This window comes from Oncorhynchus nerka, linkage group LG25 (assembly GCF_034236695.1).
Source record: "Oncorhynchus nerka isolate Pitt River linkage group LG25, Oner_Uvic_2.0, whole genome shotgun sequence".
Lineage (NCBI taxonomy): Eukaryota > Metazoa > Chordata > Actinopteri > Salmoniformes > Salmonidae > Oncorhynchus > Oncorhynchus nerka.
In genome coordinates, this window is record NC_088420.1 from 5,316,346 (window position 1) to 5,336,345 (window position 20,000).

A 20,000-nucleotide genomic window follows, 5' to 3' on the forward strand; every position below is an offset into this window, starting at 1 on the left:
CTTCCCTCTCTATTCTCTTTCTACTCTCTCTATTCTCTTTCTACTCTCTCTATTCTCTTTCTACTCTCTCTATTCTATTTCTACTCTCTCTATTCTCTTTCTACTCTCTCTATTCTCTCTATTCTCTCTCTATTCTCGTTATACTCTCTCTATTCTCTCCACTCTCTCTCCTCTCTCTTCCCTCTCTCTTCTCTATTCTCTCAACTCTCTCTCCTCTCTCTCTCCTCTCTCTATTCTCGCTCTCCCTCTCTATTCTTCTCTCTCTCTCTCTCTCCTACTCTCTCTTCTCTCAATCCTCCCTACTCTCTCTCTCTCTATTCTCTCTATACTCTCTCTATTCTCTCTCTATTCTCTCTCTTTTCTCTCTCTATTCTTTCAACTCTCTCAACTCTCTCTCTCTTTTCAACTCTCTCTTTTCTCTCTCTTCTCCCTCTCTTAACTCTCTCTCTTCTCTCTCTTCTCCCTCTCAACTCTCTACTCTCTCTATTCTCTCATCCCTCTCAACTCTCTACTCTCTCTACTCTCTCATCCCTCTCTACTCTCCCTCTCTTCTCTCTACTCTCTCATCCCTCTCTTCTCTCTACTCTCTCTACTCTCTCATCCCTCTCTTCTCTCTACTCTCTCATCCCTCTTCTCTCATCCCTCTCAACTCTCCCTCTCTTCTCTCTACTCTCTCTACTCTCTCATCCCTCTCTTCTCTCTACTCTCTCTACTCTCTCTACTCTCTCATCCCTCTTCTCTCATCCCTCTCAACTCTCCCTCTCTTCTCTCTACTCTCTCTACTCTCTCATCCCTCTACTCTCTCATCCCTCTCTTCTCTCTACTCTCTCATCCCTCTCTTCTCTCTAATCTCTCTTCTCTCTCTACTCTCTCATCCCTCTCTTCTCTCTACTCTCTCATCCCTCTCTTCTCTCTACTCTCGCTACTCTCTCATCCCTCTCATCTCTCTACTCTCTCTATTCTCTCATCCCTCTCTTCTCTCTACTCTCTCACCCCGCTCTTCTCTCTTCTCTCTCTACTCTCTCTACTCTCTCATCCCTCTCTTCTCTCTTTACTCTCTCTACTCTCTCAACTCTCTCATCCCTCTCTTCTCTCTTCTCTCTCTACTCTCTACTCTCTCTACTCTCTCATCCCTCTCTTCTCTCTACTCTCTCTACTCTCTCATCCCTCTCTTCTCTTTAATCTCTCTACTCTCTCATCCCTCTCTTCTCTCTACTCTCTCATCCCTCTTCTCTCATCCCTCTCAACTCTCCCTCTCTTCTCTCTCTACTCTCTCATCCCTCTCTTCTCTCTCTACTCTCTCTACTCTCTCTACTCTCTCATCCCTCTTCTCTCATCCCTCTCAACTCTCCCTCTCTTCTCTCTACTCTCTCTACTCTCTCATCCCTCTACTTTCTCATCCCTCTCTTCTCTCTACTCTCTCTACTCTCTCATCCCTCTCTTCTCTCTACTCTCTCTACTCTCTCACCCCTCTCTTCTCTCTACTCTCTCTTCTCTCTCTACTCTCTCATCCCTCTCTTCTCTCTACTCTCTCATCCCTCTCTTCTCTCTACTCTCTCTACTCTCTCATCCCTCTCTTCTCTCTACTCTCTCACCCCGCTCTTCTCTCTTCTCTCTCTACTCTCTCTACTCTCTCATCCCTCTCTTCCCTCTTTACTCTCTCTACTCTCTCAACTCTCTCATCCCTCTCTTCTCTCTTCTCTCTCTACTCTCTACTCTCTCTACTCTCTCATCCCTCTCTTCTCTCTACTATCTCTACTCTCTCATCCCTCTCTTCTCTCTCTTCTCTCTACTCTCTCTACTCTCTCTACTCTCTCATCTCTCTTCTCTCTTCTCTCTACTCTCTCATCCCTCTAGCATTAGTTTGTAATGTAGTAATGCAACATTTTCCTAGAGAGATCTGGGCTCTGTCCTGCTCTGAGAATGACACGTGTTCCTGATCTCAACTCTCAACAAACAGATAGAAAAGCAGCAGGATAGAGGGATGATGCTCTCTCTCTTCTTCCACTCTCCTCCTCCTCCTTCTCCTTCTCCTCCTTCTCCTCCTTCTCCTTCTCCCCCTCCTCCTCCTCCTCCTCCCCCCCTCCTCCTCCTCCTCCTCCTCCTCCTCCTCCTCCTCATGTGTGTCTGTGTGTGTGTGTGCGTCTGTGAGCATGTGCACGTGTGTGTGTGTGTGTGTGTGTGTGTGCTGTTTCCCCAGACCTACCCTCTCTGGGCCTCGGTGCGTTGGCGTTCCAGCTGTCTCTCCAGGTCGTCTCTCTGCTGGCGGAGCAGGTCTCTCTGTCTCTGGAGATCCCCAGCCGACCCCCTCATCACCTCCAGCTCTGACCCCAGGGACTCTGTCTTCTGCTGGAGGCCCACAACCAGCTTCTCCATGCTGACGTTCTCACTGGTGGGAGGAGGAGAGAGAGAGAGAGTATGTTTTAAAAAATATATATGATTTAGAGTTGGATAAACGTGGATTTTCCCACAAGAACAGATCCAGGATACTACCCTTCACAACACTATGTCACCAGGACATATCCAGGATACTACCCTTCACAACACTATGTCACCAGAACATATCCAGGATACTACCCTTCACAACACTATGTCACCAGAACATATACAGGATACTACCCTTCACTATGTCACCAGGACAAATCCAGGATACTACCCTTCACAACACTATGTCACCAGGACATATCCAGGATACTACCCTCCACTATGTCACCAGAACAGATCCAGGATACTACCCTCTACAACACGATGTCACCATGACATATACAGGATACTACCCTCTACAACACGATGTCACCAGGACATATACAGGATACTACCCTCTACAACACTATGTCACCAGGACATATACAGGATACTACCCTCTACAACACTATGTCACCAGGACATATACAGGATACTACCCTCTACAACACTATGTCACCAGGACATATACAGGATACTACCCTCTACAACACGATGTCACCAGGACATATACAGGATACTACCCTTCACTATGTCACCAGGACATATACAGGATACTACCCTCTACAACACGATGTCACCAGGACATATACAGGATACTACCCTTCACTATGTTACCAGGACATATACAGGATACTACCCTTCACTATGTCACCAGGACATAGACAGGATACTACCCTCTACAACACTATGTCACCAGGACATAGACAGGATACTACCCTCCACAACACTATGTCACCAGAACATATCCAGGATACTACCCTTCACAACACTATGTCACCAGGACATATCCAGGATACTACCCTCCACTATGTCACCAGAACAGATCCAGGATACTACCCTCTACAACACGATGTCACCATGACATATACAGGATACTACCCTCTACAACACGATGTCACCAGGACATATACAGGATACTACCCTCCACTATGTCACCAGGACATAGACAGGATACTACCCTCTACAACACGATGTCACCAGGACATATACAGGATACTACCCTTCACTATGTTACCAGGACATATACAGGATACTACCCTTCACTATGTCACCAGGACATAGACAGGATACTACCCTCTACAACACTATGTCACCAGGACATAGACAGGATACTACCCTCCACAACACTATGTCACCAAGACATATCCAGGATACTACCCTTCACTATGTCACCAGGACATAGACAGGATACTACCCTTCACAACACTATGTCACCAAGACATATCCAGGATACTACCCTTCACTATGTCACCAGGACATAGACAGGATACTACCCTTCACAACACTATGTCACCAAGACATATCCAGGATACTACCCTTCACAACATAACCTTCACTCCAAATCAAACCTCCAACCTACAACCTGGTTTGGGACAAAAGTACCCGGAAGGATTCATACTACCAAAGATTCTTATTCCCAAGGACTATACAGCAAATGCTCTGGCAAACCAACGACTGGTAAAATAAGCACAACAGAAATCTGCAGAACAGATCTGACTGCAACGTCAATTAGCACTGAGGTGTAAAGGGAAAAGGTGTCAAAGTCGTTGAGCCCAGCAAAGGCAGGAGCACAGTTTAACACAGACCATCCCCTGGCCATCCCCTGGAGAGTGCTATATTCGCCCCACCTAAATACAGAGGCAGTGCTATATTAACCAGACCTCCCTCCCCAGACCACCCCTTGCTATGTAAAAAATGACAACGCACGGAACCAGAGTACAGTGCTAAAACAGACCATCCTTACGCTATATTAAGAATCGCACAGTGATATATTTTTTCAGACCATCCCCTGGCATGACAGTGCTATATTAACACAGACCATCCCCTGCAACTGCTATATTAACACAGACCATCCCCTGGCATGACAGATATATTAACACAGACCATCCCCTGGCACAGTGCTATATTAACCAGACCATCCCCTGGCACAGTGCTATATTAACACAGACCATCCCCTGGCATGACGCTATATTGCAGACCATCCCCTGACACAGTAACACAGTGCTATATTAACCATCAGTGCTATATTAACACAGACCATGACACAGTGCTATATTAACACAGACCATCCCCTGACATGACAGTGCTATATTAACACAGACCACCATGGCACAGTGCTATATTAACAGACCATCCCCTGACACAGTGCTATATTAACACAGACCATCCCCTGACACAGTGCTATATTAACACAGACCATCCCCTGGCACAGTGCTATATTAACACAGACCATCCCCTGACACAGTGCTATATTAACACAGACCATCCCCTGACACAGTGCTATATTAACCAGACCATCCCCTGACACAGTGCTATATTAACACAGACCATCCCCTGACACAGTGCTATATTAACACAGACCATCCCCTGACACAGTGCTATATTAACACAGACCATCCCCTGACACAGTGCTATATTAACACAGACCATCCCCTGACACAGTGCTATATTAACACAGACCATCCCCTGACACAGTGCTATATTAACACAGACCATCCCCTGACACAGTGCTATATTAACACAGACCATTCCCTGGCACAGTGCTATATTAACCAGACCATCCCCTGTGCACAGTGCTATATTAACCAGACATCCCCTGACACAGTGCTATATTAACCAGACCATCCCCTGACACAGTGCTATATTAACCAGACCATCCCCTGGCACAGTGCTATATTAACACAGACCATCCCCTGGCACAGTGCTATATTAACCAGACCATCCCCTGGCACAGTGCTATATTAACCAGACCATCCCCTGGCACAGTGCTATATTAACCAGACCATCCCAGACCATCCCCTGGCACAGTGCTATATTAACCAGACCATCCCCTGGCACAGTGCTATATTAACCAGACCATCCCCTGGCACAGTGCTATATTAACCAGACCATCCCCTGGCACAGTGCTATATTAACCAGACCATCCCCTGGCACAGTGCTATATTAACCAGACCAACACAGTGCTATATTAACCAGACCATCCCCTGGCACAGTGCTATATTAACCAGACCATCCCCTGGCACAGTGCTATATATCCCCTAACACAGACCATCCCCTGACACAGTGCTATATTAACCAGACCATCCCCTGGCACAGTGCTATATTAACCAGACCATCCCCTGGCACAGTGCTATATTAACACAGACCATCCCCTGGCACAGTGCTGCTATATTAACACAGACCATCCCCTGACACAGTGCTATATTAACCAGACCATCCCCTGGCACAGTGCTATATTAACCAGACCATCCCCTGGCACAGTGCTATATTAACCAGACCATCCCCTGGCACAGTGCTATATTAACACAGACCATCCCCTGGCACAGTGCTATATTAACCAGACCATCCCCTGGCACAGTGCTATATTAACCAGACCATCCCCTGGCACAGTGCTATATTAACCAGACCATCCCCTGACACAGTGCTATATTAACCAGACCATCCCCTGGCACTGTGCTATATTAACCAGACCATCCCCTGGCACAGTGCTATATTAACCAGACCATTCCCTGGCACAGTGCTATATTAACCAGACCATCCCCTGGCACAGTGCAGACCATCCCCTGGCACAGTGCTATATTAACCAGACCATCCCCTGGCACAGTGCTATATTAACACAGACCATCCCTGGCATGACACAGTGCTATATTAACCAGACCATCCCCTGGCAGTGCTATATTAACCAGACCATCCCCTGGCACAGTGCTATATTACCAGACCACCCTGGTACAGTGCTAGACCATTCAGACCATCCCCTGGCACAGTGCTATATTAACCAGACCATCCCCTGGCACAGTGCTATATTAACACAGACCATCCCCTGGCACAGTGCTATATTAACCAGACCATCCCCTGGTACAGTGCTATATTAACACAGACCATCCCCTGGCACAGTGCTATATTAACACAGACCATCCCCTGGCACAGTGCTATATTAACCAGACCATCCCCTGGCACAGTGCTATATTAACACAGACCATCCCCTGGCACAGTGCTATATTAACCAGACCATCCCCCATGTGCACAGTGCTATATTAACCAGACCATCCCCTGGCACAGTGCTATATTAACCAGACCATCCCCTGGCACAGTGCTATATTAACCAGACCATCCCCTGGCACAGTGCTATATTAACCAGACCATCCCCTGGCATGACACAGTGCTATATTAACACAGACCATCCCCTGGCACAGTGCTATATTAACCAGACCATCCCCTGGCACAGTGCTATATTAACCAGACCATCCCCTGGCACAGTGCTATATTAACCAGACCATCCCCTGGCACAGTGCTATATTAACCAGACCATCCCCCCTGGCAGTGCTATATTAACCAGACCATCCCCTGGCACAGTGCTATATTAACCAGACCAGCAGCAGCCCTGGTACAGTGCTATATTAACCAGACCATCCCCTGGTACAGTGCTATATTAACCAGACCATCCCCCCTGGCATCCCTGGCACAGTGCTATATTAACCAGACCATCCCCTGGCACAGTGCTATATTAACACAGACCATCCCCTGGCACATGCAGTGCTATATTAACCAGACCATCCCCTGGCACAGTGCTATATTAACACAGACCATCCCTGGTACAGTGCTATATTAACCAGACCATCCCCTGGCACAGTGCTATATTAACCAGACCATTCCCTGGCACAGTGCTATATTAACACAGACCATCCCTGGCACAGTGCTATATTAACCAGACCATCCCCTGGCACAGTGCTATATTAACCAGACCATCCCCTGGCACAGTGCTATATTAACCAGACCATCCCCTGGCATGACACAGTGCTATATTAACACAGACCATCCCCTGGCACAGTGCTATATTAACACAGACCATCCCCTGGCACAGTGCTATATTAACCAGACCATCCCCTGGCACAGTGCTATATTAACACAGACCATCCCCTGCTATATTAACCAGACCATCCCCTGACACAGTGCTATATTAACCAGACCATCCCCTGACACAGTGCTATATTAACCAGACCATCCCTGACACAGTGCTATATTAACCAGACCATCCCCTGTGCACAGTGCTATATTAACCAGACCATCCCCTGGCACAGTGCTATATTAACCAGACCATCCCTGGCACAGTGCTATATTAACCAGACCATCCCCTGACACAGTGCTATATTAACCAGACCATCCCCTGGCACAGTGCTATATTAACACAGACCATCCCCTGGCACAGTGCTATATTAACCAGACCATCCCCTGGCACAGTGCTATATTAACCAGACCATCCCCTGGCACAGTGCTATATTAACACAGACCATCCCCTGGCATGACAGTGCTATATTAACACAGACCATCCCCTGGACACAGTGCTATATTAACACAGACCATCCCCTGGACACAGTGCTATATTAACACAGACCATCCCCTGGCCAGTGTACAGACCATCCCCTGGCATGCACAGTGCTATATTAACACAGACCATCCCCTGGCACAGTGCTATATTAACACAGACCATCCCCTGACACAGTGCTATATTAACCAGACCATCCCCTGGCATGACGCAGTGCTATATTAACCAGACCATCCCCTGGCACAGTGCTATATTAACACAGACCATCCCCTGGCAGTGCTATATTAACACAGTGCTATATTAACACAGACCATCCCCTGGCACAGTGCTATATTAACCAGACCATCCCCTGGCATGACACAGTGCTATATTAACCAGACCATCCCCTGGCACAGTGCATTAACACAGACCATCCCTGGCATGGCACAGTGCTATATTAACCAGACCATCCCCTGACACAGTGCTATATTAACCAGACCATCCCCTGGCACAGTGCAGACCATCCCTGACACAGTGCTATATTAACCAGACCATCCCCTGGCACAGTGCTATATTAACCAGACCATCCCCTGGCACAGTGCTATATTAACCAGACCATCCCCTGGCACAGTGCCAGACCATCCCCTGGCATGACACAGTGCTATATTAACCAGACCATCCCCTGGCATACAGTGCCAGACCATCCCCTGGCACAGTGCTATATTAACCAGACCATCCCTGGACACAGTGCTATATTAACCAGACCATCCCCTGGCACAGTGCTATATTAACCAGACCATCCCCTGGCACAGTGCTATATTAACCAGACCATCCCCTGGCACAGTGCTATATTAACCAGACCATCCCCTGGCACAGTGCTATATTAACAGACCATCCCCTGGCACAGTGCTATATTAACACAGACCATCCCCTGGCACAGTGCTATATTAACACAGACCATCCCCTGGCACAGTGCTATATTAACACAGACCATCCCCTGGCACAGTGCTATATTAACCAGACCATCCCCTGGCACAGTGCTATATTAACCAGACCATCCCCTGACACAGTGCTATATTAACCAGACCATCCCCTGGCACAGTGCTATATTAACCAGACCATCCCCTGGCACAGTGCTATATTAACCAGACCATCCCCTGGCACAGTGCTATATTAACCAGACCATCCCCTGGCACAGTGCTATATTAACACAGACCATCCCCTGGTACAGTGCTATATTAACCAGACCATCCCCTGGCACAGTGCTATATTAACCAGACCATCCCCTGGCACAGTGACACAGACCACAGTGCTATATTAACCAGACCATCCCCTGGCACAGTGCTATATTAACCAGACCATCCCCTGGCATGACACAGTGCTATATTAACACAGACCATCCCCTGGTACAGTGCTATATTAACCAGACCATCCCCTGGCACAGTGCTATATTAACCAGACCATCCCCTGGCATGACACAGTGCTATATTAACCAGACCATCCCCTGGCATGACACAGTGCTATATTAACCAGACCATCCCCTGGCACAGTGCTATATTAACACAGACCATCCCCTGGCACAGTGCTATATTAACACAGACCATCCCCTGGCACAGTGTTATATTAACCAGACCATCCCCTGGCACAGTGCTATATTAACCAGACCATCCCCCCTGACACAGTGCTATATTAACCAGACCATCCCCTGGCACAGTGCTATATTAACACAGACCATCCCCTGGCACAGTGCTATATTAACACAGACCATCCCTGGTACAGTGCTATATTAACCAGACCATCCCCTGGTACAGTGCTATATTAACCAGACCATCCCCTGGCACAGTGCTATATTAACCAGACCATCCCCTGGCACAGTGCTATATTAACCAGACCATCCCCTGGTACAGTGCTATATTAACCAGACCATCCCCTGGCACAGTGCTATATTAACCAGACCATCCCCTGGCACAGTGCTATATTAACCAGACCATCCCCTGGCACAGTGCTATATTAACACAGACCATCCCCTGGTACAGTGCATTGACCACACAGTGCTATATTAACACAGACCATCCCCTGGTACAGTGCTATATTAACACAGACCATCCCCTGACACAGTGCTATATTAACCAGACCATCCCCTGGTACAGTGCTATATTAACCAGACCATCCCCTGGTACAGTGCTATATTAACCAGACCATCCCCTGGCACAGTGCTATATTAACCAGACCATCCCCTGGCATGACGCAGTGCTATATTAACCAGACCATCCCCTGGCACAGTGCTATATTAACCAGACCATCCCCTGGCATGACGCAGTGCTATATTAACCAGACCATCCCCTGGTACAGTGCTATATTAACCAGACCATCCCCTGGCACAGTGCTATATTAACCAGACCATCCCCTGGCACAGTGCTATATTAACACAGACCATCCCCTGGCATGACACAGTGCTATATTAACCAGACCATCCCCTGGCACAGTGCTATATTAACCAGACCATCCCCCAGTGCTATATTAACCAGACCACAGTGCTATATTAACCAGACCATCCCCTGGCACAGTGCTATATTAACCAGACCATCCCCTGGCATGACACAGTGCTATATTAACCAGACCATCCCCTGGCACAGTGCTATATTAACCAGACCATCCCCTGGCACAGTGCTATATTAACCAGACCATCCCCTGGCATGACGCAGTGCTATATTAACCAGACCATCCCCTGGTACAGTGCTATATTAACCAGACCATCCCCTGACACAGTGCTATATTAACACAGACCATCCCCTGGCACAGTGCTATATTAACCAGACCATCCCCTGGCACAGTGCTATATTAACCAGACCATCCCCTGGCACAGTGCTATATTAACACAGACCATCCCCTGGCACAGTGCTATATTAACACAGACCATCCCCTGGCATGACACAGTGCTATATTAACCAGACCATCCCCTGGCACAGTGCTATATTAACCAGACCATCCCCTGGCACAGTGCTATATTAACACAGACCATCCCCTGGCACAGTGCTATATTAACCAGACCATCCCCTGGCACAGTGCTATATTAACACAGACCATCCCCTGGCACAGTGCTATATTAACCAGACCATCCCCTGGCACAGTGCTATATTAACCAGACCATCCCCTGGCACAGTGCTATATTAACACAGACCATCCCCTGGCACAGTGCTATATTAACCAGACCATCCCCTGGCACCAGACACAGTGCTATATTAACACAGACCATCCCCTGGTACAGTGCTATATTAACCAGACCATCCCCTGGTACAGTGCTATATTAACCAGACCATCCCCTGGCACAGTGCTATATGACCACACAGTGCTATATTAACCAGACCATCCCCTGGCACAGTGCTATATTAACCAGACCATCCCCTGGCACAGTGCTATATTAACCAGACCATCCCCTGGCACAGTGCTATATTAACCAGACCATCCCCTGGCACAGTGCTATATTAACACAGACCATCCCCTGGCACAGTGCTATATTAACCAGACCATCCCCTGGCACAGTGCTATATTAACCAGACCATCCCCTGGCACAGTGCTATATTAACCAGACCATCCCCTGGCACAGTGCTATATTAACCAGACCATCCCCTGGTACAGTGCTATATTAACCAGACCATCCCCTGGCACAGTGCTATATTAACCAGACCATCCCCTGGCACAGTGCTATATTAACAGACCATCCCTGGAGTGCTATATTAACCAGACCATCCCCTGGCACAGTGCTATATTAACACAGACCATCCCCTGGACACAGTGCTATATTAACCAGACCATCCCCTGGCACAGTGCTATATTAACCAGACCATCCCCTGGCACAGTGCTATATTAACACAGACCATCCCCTGGCTATATTAACCAGACCATCCCCTGGCACAGTGCTATATTAACACAGACCATCCCCTGGTACAGTGCTATATTAACACAGACCATCCCCTGGCACAGTGCTATATTAACCAGACCATCCCCTGGCACAGTGCTATATTAACACAGACCATCCCCTGGCACAGTGCTATATTAACCAGACCATCCCCTGGCACAGTGCTATATTAACACAGACCATCCCCTGGCACAGTGCTATATTAACACAGACCATCCCCTGGCACAGTGCTATATTAACCAGACCATCCCCTGGCACAGTGCTATATTAACAGACCATCCCCTGCACAGTGCTATATTAACCAGACCATCCCCTGGCACAGTGCTATATTAACCAGACCATCCCCTGGCACAGTGCTATATTAACCAGACCATCCCCCAGTGCTATATTAACCAGACAGTGCTATATTAACCAGACCATCCCCTGGCACAGTGCTATATTAACACAGACCATCCCCTGGCACAGTGCTATATTAACACAGACCATCCCCTGGCATGACGCAGTGCTATATTAACACAGACCATCCCCTGGCAGACACAGTGCTATATTAACCAGACCATCCCCTGGCATGACACAGTGCTATATTAACACAGACCATCCCCTGGCACAGTGCTATATTAACACAGACCATCCCCTGGCACAGTGCTATATTAACACAGACCATCCCCTGGCACAGTGCTATATTAACACAGACCATCCCCTGGCATGACGCAGTGCTATATTAACCAGACCATCCCCTGGCATGACGCAGTGCTATATTAAACAGACCATCCCCTGGCACAGTGCTATATTAACACAGACCATCCCCTGGCACAGTGCTATATTAACACAGACCATCCCCTGGCACAGTGCTATATTAACACAGACCATCCTCTGGCACAGTGCTATATTAACCAGACCATCCCCTGGCAGACTATATTAACCAGACCATCCCCTGGCATGACGCAGTGCTATATTAACACAGACCATCCCCTGGCATGACGCAGTGCTATATTAACACAGACCATCCCCTGGCATGACGCAGTGCTATATTAACCAGACCATCCCCTGGCACAGTGCTATATTAACACAGACCATCCCCTGGCATGACGCAGTGCTATATTAACCAGACCACTCTGAAGTCTATATTAACACAGACCACTGGCACAGTCAGCCAACAGTGCTATATTAACACAGACTCTGGATGTCAGTGCTATATTATACTAGACTCTGTTAAAGAGGAAGACTCTTAGTCAGCCAACGTAAACTCTGAGTCAGCCAACGAGGACTCTGAATCAGCCAACGAGGACTCTGAATCAGACAACAAGGACTCTGAGTCAGCCAACGAAGACTCTGAGTCAGCCAACGAAGACTCTGAGTCAGCCAACGAAGACTCTGAGTCAGACAACGAAGATTCTGAGTCAGCCAATGAGGACTCTGAGTCAGACAACGAAGATTCTGAGTCAGCCAACGAGGACTCTGAGTCAGCCAACGAGGACTCTGAGTCAGACAACGAGGACTCTGAGTCAGCCAACGAGGACTCTGAGTCAGCCAACGAGGACTCTGAGTCAGACAACGAGGACTCTGAATCAGCCAACGAGGACTCTGAATCAACCAATGTCAACCTGTACAAGTCTGGAACAGTATTGGTAGAGGGCAATCCCAAACAGTTTCAGCTGGACTTTCACATAATCAAAGAGGGAGCGTAGCAGGAGAAGCTCTCTCTTGAGAAAGATACCCCCCCACCCTGAACGTGTCAGACCAGACCTCTTCATTAAACAACCCTACAGGCGAGCAACCCCAAGAGGAAATTCATTCACCCAGTATGGCGAACAGCAGGTGAACACACCCCAGTCAACACAAAAACGTTGTCCAGCTCAACAACACCCGCCCTTAACCAGACCTGGAGAGCTGGAGGAGCTGGAGCCGGAGAGCTGCCCCCAGACCTGCGGGACCCCCCCACCCAGACCTGCAGGACCCCCCTCTCCAGACCTGCGGGACCCCCTCCCAGACCTGCAGGACCCCCTCTCCAGACCTGCGGGACCCCCCCTCCAGACCTGCCCCCCCAGACCTGTGGGACCCCCAGACCTGCGGTAACCCCCCACAGACCTTAGTACATTACCTGTTGAGGAGGTCCAGGGAGGTGTGGAACCTCTGGTTGTCTCTGTGTTTCTCCTCCAGACTCTTCTCAACCTGCTGCTTCTCCCTCTGCACCTCCTTCATCTTCCTCTCCAGGTCCCTCCTCTCCTCCTCCTCCTCCTGCAGATTACTTTGTAGAATATCTACCTGCCCCAGGGCTGCATCCAGCCGGCTACGCAGGTCCTTTTTTATCAATCACATTTCAATCAATCAATCAAATGTAGTTTTTTTTACATCACCAATTGTTTATCACGTACAGTCTGTGGATCGTCCAATTACAGTCTCTGGATCGTCCAATTACAGTCTCTGGATCGTCCAATTACAGTCTGTGGATCGTCCAATTACAGTCTGTGGATCGTCCAATTACAGTCTGTGGATCGTCCAATTACAGTCTGGGGATTGTCCAATTACAGTCTGGGGATCGTCCAATTACAGTCTGGGGATCGTCCAATTACAGTATGTGGATCGTCCAATTACAGTCTGGGGATCGTCCAATTACAGTCTGTGGATCGTCCAATTACAGTCTGTGGATCGTCCAATTACAGTCTGGGGATCGTCCAATTACAGTCTCTGGATCGTCCAATTACAGTCTGTGGATCGTCAGTCTGGATCGTCCAATTACAGTCTGGGATTTCGCCCAAATTACAGTCCAATTACAGTCTGGGATCGTCCAATTACAGTCTGTGGATCGTCCAATTACAGTCTGTGGATCGCCCAATTACAGTCAATTACAGTCTCTGGATCGTCCAATTACAGTCTGTGGATCGCCCAATTACAGTCTGTGGATCGCCCAATTACAGTCTGTGGATTGTCCAATTACAGTCTGTGGATCGTCCAATTACAGTCTCTGGATCGTCCAATTACAGTCTGTGGATCGTCCAATTACAGTCTGGGGATTGTCCAATTACAGTCTGTGGATCGTCCAATTACAGTCTGGGGATCGTCCAATTACAGTATGTGGATCGTCCAATTACAGTCTGTGGATCGTCCAATTACAGTCTGTGGATCGTCCAATTACAGTCTGGGGATTGTCCAATTACAGTATGTGGATCGTCCAATTACAGTCTGTGGATCGTCCAATTACAGTCTGTGGATCGTCCAATTACAGTCTGGGGATTGTCCAATTACAGTCTGTGGATCGTCCAATTACAGTCTGTGGATCGTCCAATTACAGTCTGTGGATCGTCCAATTACAGTCTGGGGATTGTCCAATTACAGTCTGGGGATCGTCCAATTACAGTCTGGGGATCGTCCAATTACAGTATGTGGATCGTCCAATTACAGTCTGGGGATCGTCCAATTACAGTCTGTGGATCGTCCAATTACAGTCTGTGGATCGTCCAATTACAGTCTGGGGATCGTCCAATTACAGTCTCTGGATCGTCCAATTACAGTCTGTGGATCGTCCAATTACAGTCTGGGGATCGTCCAATTACAGTCTGGGGATCGTCCAATTACAGTCTGTGGATCGTCCAATTACAGTCTGTGGATCATCCAATTACAGTCTCTGGATCGTCCAATTACAGTCTCTGGATCGTCCAATTACAGTCTGTGGATCGTCCAATTACAGTCTGTGGATTGTCCAATTACAGTCTGTGGATCGTCCAATTACAGTCTGTGGATCGTCCAATTACAGTCTCTGGATCGTCCAATTACAGTCTGTGGATCGTCCAATTACAGTCTGGGGATCGTCCAATTACAGTCTGTGGATCGTCCAATTACAGTCTGGGGATCGTCCAATTACAGTATGTGGATCGTCCAATTACAGTCTGTGGATCGTCCAATTACAGTCTGTGGATCGTCCAATTACAGTCTGGGGATCGTCCAATTACATTATGTGGATCGTCCAATTACAGTCTGTGGATCGTCCAATTACAGTCTGGTGATTGTCCAATTACAGTCTGGGGATCGTCCAATTACAGTCTGGGGATCGTCCAATTACAGTCTGTGGATTGTCCAATTACAGTCTGTGGATCGTCCAATTACAGTCTGGGGATTGTCCAATTACAGTCTGTGGATAGTCGAAGACTACAAGTACCATCAGGTTTGGAGTCCATAACACTGAAATTCCAATCCCTATTCTCTGCCATGCTTTTCAATGAGGGAAATGTGGGACTTTATGGTTGACTTTATGCATTGACTGGCATTGATAATGGAATTGTCCCCAAGACTGGTATCCCGTGTTGAGCGAGAGATTTGTCTGACCTGTGTTTGTATCTGGTGTTGGGAGAGGAGACCTTTGACAGCCATCAGGGTGCTGCTGCATTGGGAAGTGCGGCCCCGGACAGGTGAGGAGGAGGAGGACGAAGGTTGACCACCAGAGACATAACCATCCTCACCACCATGAACCAGCTGAACAGGAAGTAGAATGGGTTGGAGAAAGAGAAGGCAACATCCTGAGTAGCTTTGCTTAAAAGAACCTGAACACGTAAAAAACGGCTAGTTTCTCACAACCAGACTAAGTCTAGTCTTGGATTACAACACACGGGTTTGTGTTGCAAATGGCACCCTATTCCCTATGTAGTGCACTACTTTTGACCAGAGCCTGGTTAAAATGAGTACACTATATAGGGAATAGGGTGCCATTTCGGACACAGACTCTTACTTCAATTTCCACGACTGAATCTGGTTCTGGGAAACCGGCACTGATGAAAAGCACTGATAGTGATATGGTATGGGCCAGGCCAGGCCTGAATACCTGTGTGATGCTGGTTAGGACCTGCAGCAGGCTGACTACCTGTGTGATGCTGGTTAGGACCTGCAGCAGGCTGACTACCTGTGTGACGCTGGTTAGCACCTGCAGCAGGCTGACTACCTGTGTGATGCTGGGCAGGACCTGCAGCAGGCTGACTACCTGTGTGATGCTGGTTAGGACCTGCAGCAGGGTGACTACCTGTGTGATGTTGGTCAGGACCTGCAGCAGGCTGACTACCTGTGTGATGCTGGTTAGGACCTGCAGCAGGCTGACTACCTGTGTGATGCTGGTCAGGACCTGCAGGAGGCTGACTACCTGTGTGATGCTGGTTAGGACCTGCAGCAGGCTGACTACCCGTGTGATGCTGGTCAGGACCTGCAGCAGGCTGACTACCTGTGTGATGCTGGTCAGGACCTTCAGCAGGCTGACTACCTGAGTGATGCTGGTTAGCACCTGCAGGAGGCTGAATACCTGTGTGATGCTGGTTAGGACCTGCAGCAGGCTGACTACCCGTGTGATGCTGGTTAGGACCTGCAGCAGGTTGACTACCTGTGTGATGCTGGTCAGGACATTCAGCAGGCTGACTACCTGAGTGATGCTGGTTAGCACCTGCAGGAGGCTGAATACCTGTGTGATGCTGGTTAGCACCTGTAGGAGGCTGAAGACCTGTGTGATGCTGACTACCTGTGTGATGTGAGTTAGGACCTGCAGGAGGCTGACTATCTGTGTGATGCTGGTTAGCACCTGCAGGAGGCTGAATACCTGTGATGGTGACTACCTGTGTGATGCGAGTTAGGACCTGCAGGAGGCTGACTACCTGTGTGATGCTGGTTAGGATCTGCAGCAGGCTGAATACCTGTGTGAGGCTGACTACCTGTGTGATGCTGACTACCTGTGTGATGCTGGTTAGGACCTGCAGGAGGCTGACTACCTGTGTGATGATGTTTAGGACCTGCAGGAGGCTGACTACCTGTGTGATGCTGGTTAGGACCTGCAGGAGGCTGAATACCTGTGTGATGCTGGTTAGGACCTGCAGGAGGCCGAATACCTGTGTGATGCTGGTTAGGATCTGCAGCAGGCTGAATACCTGTGTGATGCTGAATACCTGTGTGATGCTGGTTAGGACATGCAGCAGGCTGAATACCTGTGTGATTCTGAATACCTGTGTGATGCTGGTTAGGACCTGCAGGAGGCCGACTACCTGTGTGAGGCTGACTACCTGTGTGATGCTGAATACCTGTGTGATGCTGGTTAGTACCTGCAGGAGGCGGAATACCTGTGTGATGCTGGTTAGGATCTGCAGCAGGCTGAATACCTGTGTGATGCTGAATACCTGTGTGATGCTGGTTAGGACCTGCAGGAGGCCGACTACCTATGTGATGCTGGTTAGGATCTGCAGCAGGCTGAATACCTGTGTGATGCTGGTTAGGACCTGCAGCAGGCTGAATACCTGTGTGATGCTGACTATGTGTGATGCTGAATACCTGTGTGATGCTGACTACCTGTGTGATGCTGAATACCTGTGTGATGCTGACTACCTGTGTGATGCTGAATACCTGTGTGATGCTGATTACCTGTGTGATGCTGACTACATGTGTGATGCTGACTACCTGTATGATGCTGGTTAAGACTGGCAGCTGGCTGAATACCTGTGTGATGCTGGTCAGGACCTGCAGCAGGCTGAATACCTGTGTGATGCTGGTTAGGACCTGCAGGAGGCTGACTACCTGTGTGATGCTGGTTAGGACCTGCAGCAGGCTGACTACCTGTGTGATGCTGGTTAGGACCCGCAGCAGGCTGACTACCTGTGTGATGCTGGTTAGGACCTGCAGCAGGCTGAATACCTGTGTGATGCTGGTTAGGACCTGCAGGAGGCTGACTACCTGTGTGATGCTGGTTAGGACCTGCAGCAGGCTGACTACCTGTGTGATGCTGGTTAGGACCCGCAGCAGGCTGACTACCTGTGTGATGCTGGTTAGGACCTGCAGGATGCTGAATACCTGTGTGATGCTGGTTAGGACCTGCAGGAGGCTGAATACCTGTGTGATGCTGAATACCTGTGTGATGCTGGTTAGGACCTGCAGGAGGCTGAATACCTGTGTGATGCTGATTACCTGTGTGATGATGTTTAGGACCTGCAGGAGGCTGACTACCTGTGTGATGCTGGTTAGGACCTGCAGGAGGCGGAATACCTGTGTGATGCTGGTTAGGGTCTGCAGCAGGCTGAATACCTGTGTGATGCTGAATACCTGTGTGATGCTGGTTAGGACCTGCAGGAGGCTGACTACCTGTGTGATGCTGAATACCTGTGTGATGCTGACTACCTGTATGATGCTGGTTAGGACCTGCAGGAGGCTGACTACCTGTGTGATGCTGAATACCTGTGTGATGCTGGTTAGGACCTGCAGGAGGCGGAATACCTGTGTGATGCTGGTTGGGGTCTGCAGCAGGCTGAATACCTGTGTGATGCTGACTACCTGTGTGATGCTGACTACCTGTGTGATGCTGACTATGCTGCATAACTGTGTGATGCTGACTACATGTGTGATGCTGAATACCTGTGTGATGCTAACTACCTGTGTGATGCTGAATACCTGTGTGATGCTGACTACCTGTGTGATGCTGGTTAGGACCTGCAGCAGGCTGAATACCTGTGTGATGCTGACTACCTGTGTGATGCTGACTACCTGTGTGATGCTAACTACCTGTGTGATGCTGAATACCTGTGTGATGCTGACTACCTGTGTGATGCTGGTTAGGACCTGCAGCAGGCTGACTACCTGTGTGATGCTGAATACCTGTGTGATGCTGGTTAGGACTTGCAGGAGGCGGAATACCTGTGTGATGCTGGTTAGGGTCTGCAGCAGGCTGAATACCTGTGTGATGCTGAATACCTGTGTGATGCTGGTTAGGACCTGCAGGAGGCTGACTACCTGTGTGATGCTGAATACCTGTGTGATGCTGACTACCTGTGTGATGCTGGTTAGGACCTGCAGCAGGCTGACTACCTGTGTGATGCTGAATACCTGTGTGATGCTGGTTAGGGTCTGCAGCAGGCTGAATACCTGTGTGATGCTGCATAACTGTGTGATGCTGACTACCCGTGTGATGCTGACTACCTGTGTGATGCTGACTACCTGTGTGATGCTGACTACCTGTGTGATGCTGAATACCTGTGTGATGCTGGTTAGGACCTTCTGAAAGTCGTCCGTCTCTGCCCTGTCCTTCGCTCTGTTTGTCTCCTGTAACATTTTTTATTTTATTTCACGGGCAAGTCAGTTAAGATAACAAATTATTTATAACAACGGCCTCTTATGGGGACGGGGGATATAAAAATATGAATGCATGAAACCAAACATACAGGAAGCCATAGGGGTCAAACATACAGGAAGCCAGAGGGGTCAAACATACAGGAAGCCAGAGGGGTCAAACATACAGGAAGCCATAGGGGTCAAACATACAGGAAGCCAGAGGGGTCAAACATACAGGAAGCCAGAGGG

At 48.8% G+C, this 20,000-nt stretch overlaps 1 protein-coding gene across 1 annotated transcript in view; it reads right to left on the bottom strand.

Moving 5' to 3' along the window:
* The window catches only part of LOC115124934 (rootletin-like), a 285,112-nt gene that overhangs the window by 178,464 nt on the left and 86,648 nt on the right, over window positions 1-20,000 (bottom strand). The window contains 4 exon segments of the mRNA XM_065009495.1: window positions 2,207-2,389; window positions 13,789-13,988; window positions 16,011-16,157; window positions 19,674-19,742. Coding sequence (XP_064865567.1) covers window positions 2,207-2,389; window positions 13,789-13,988; window positions 16,011-16,157; window positions 19,674-19,742 — 599 coding nt within the window.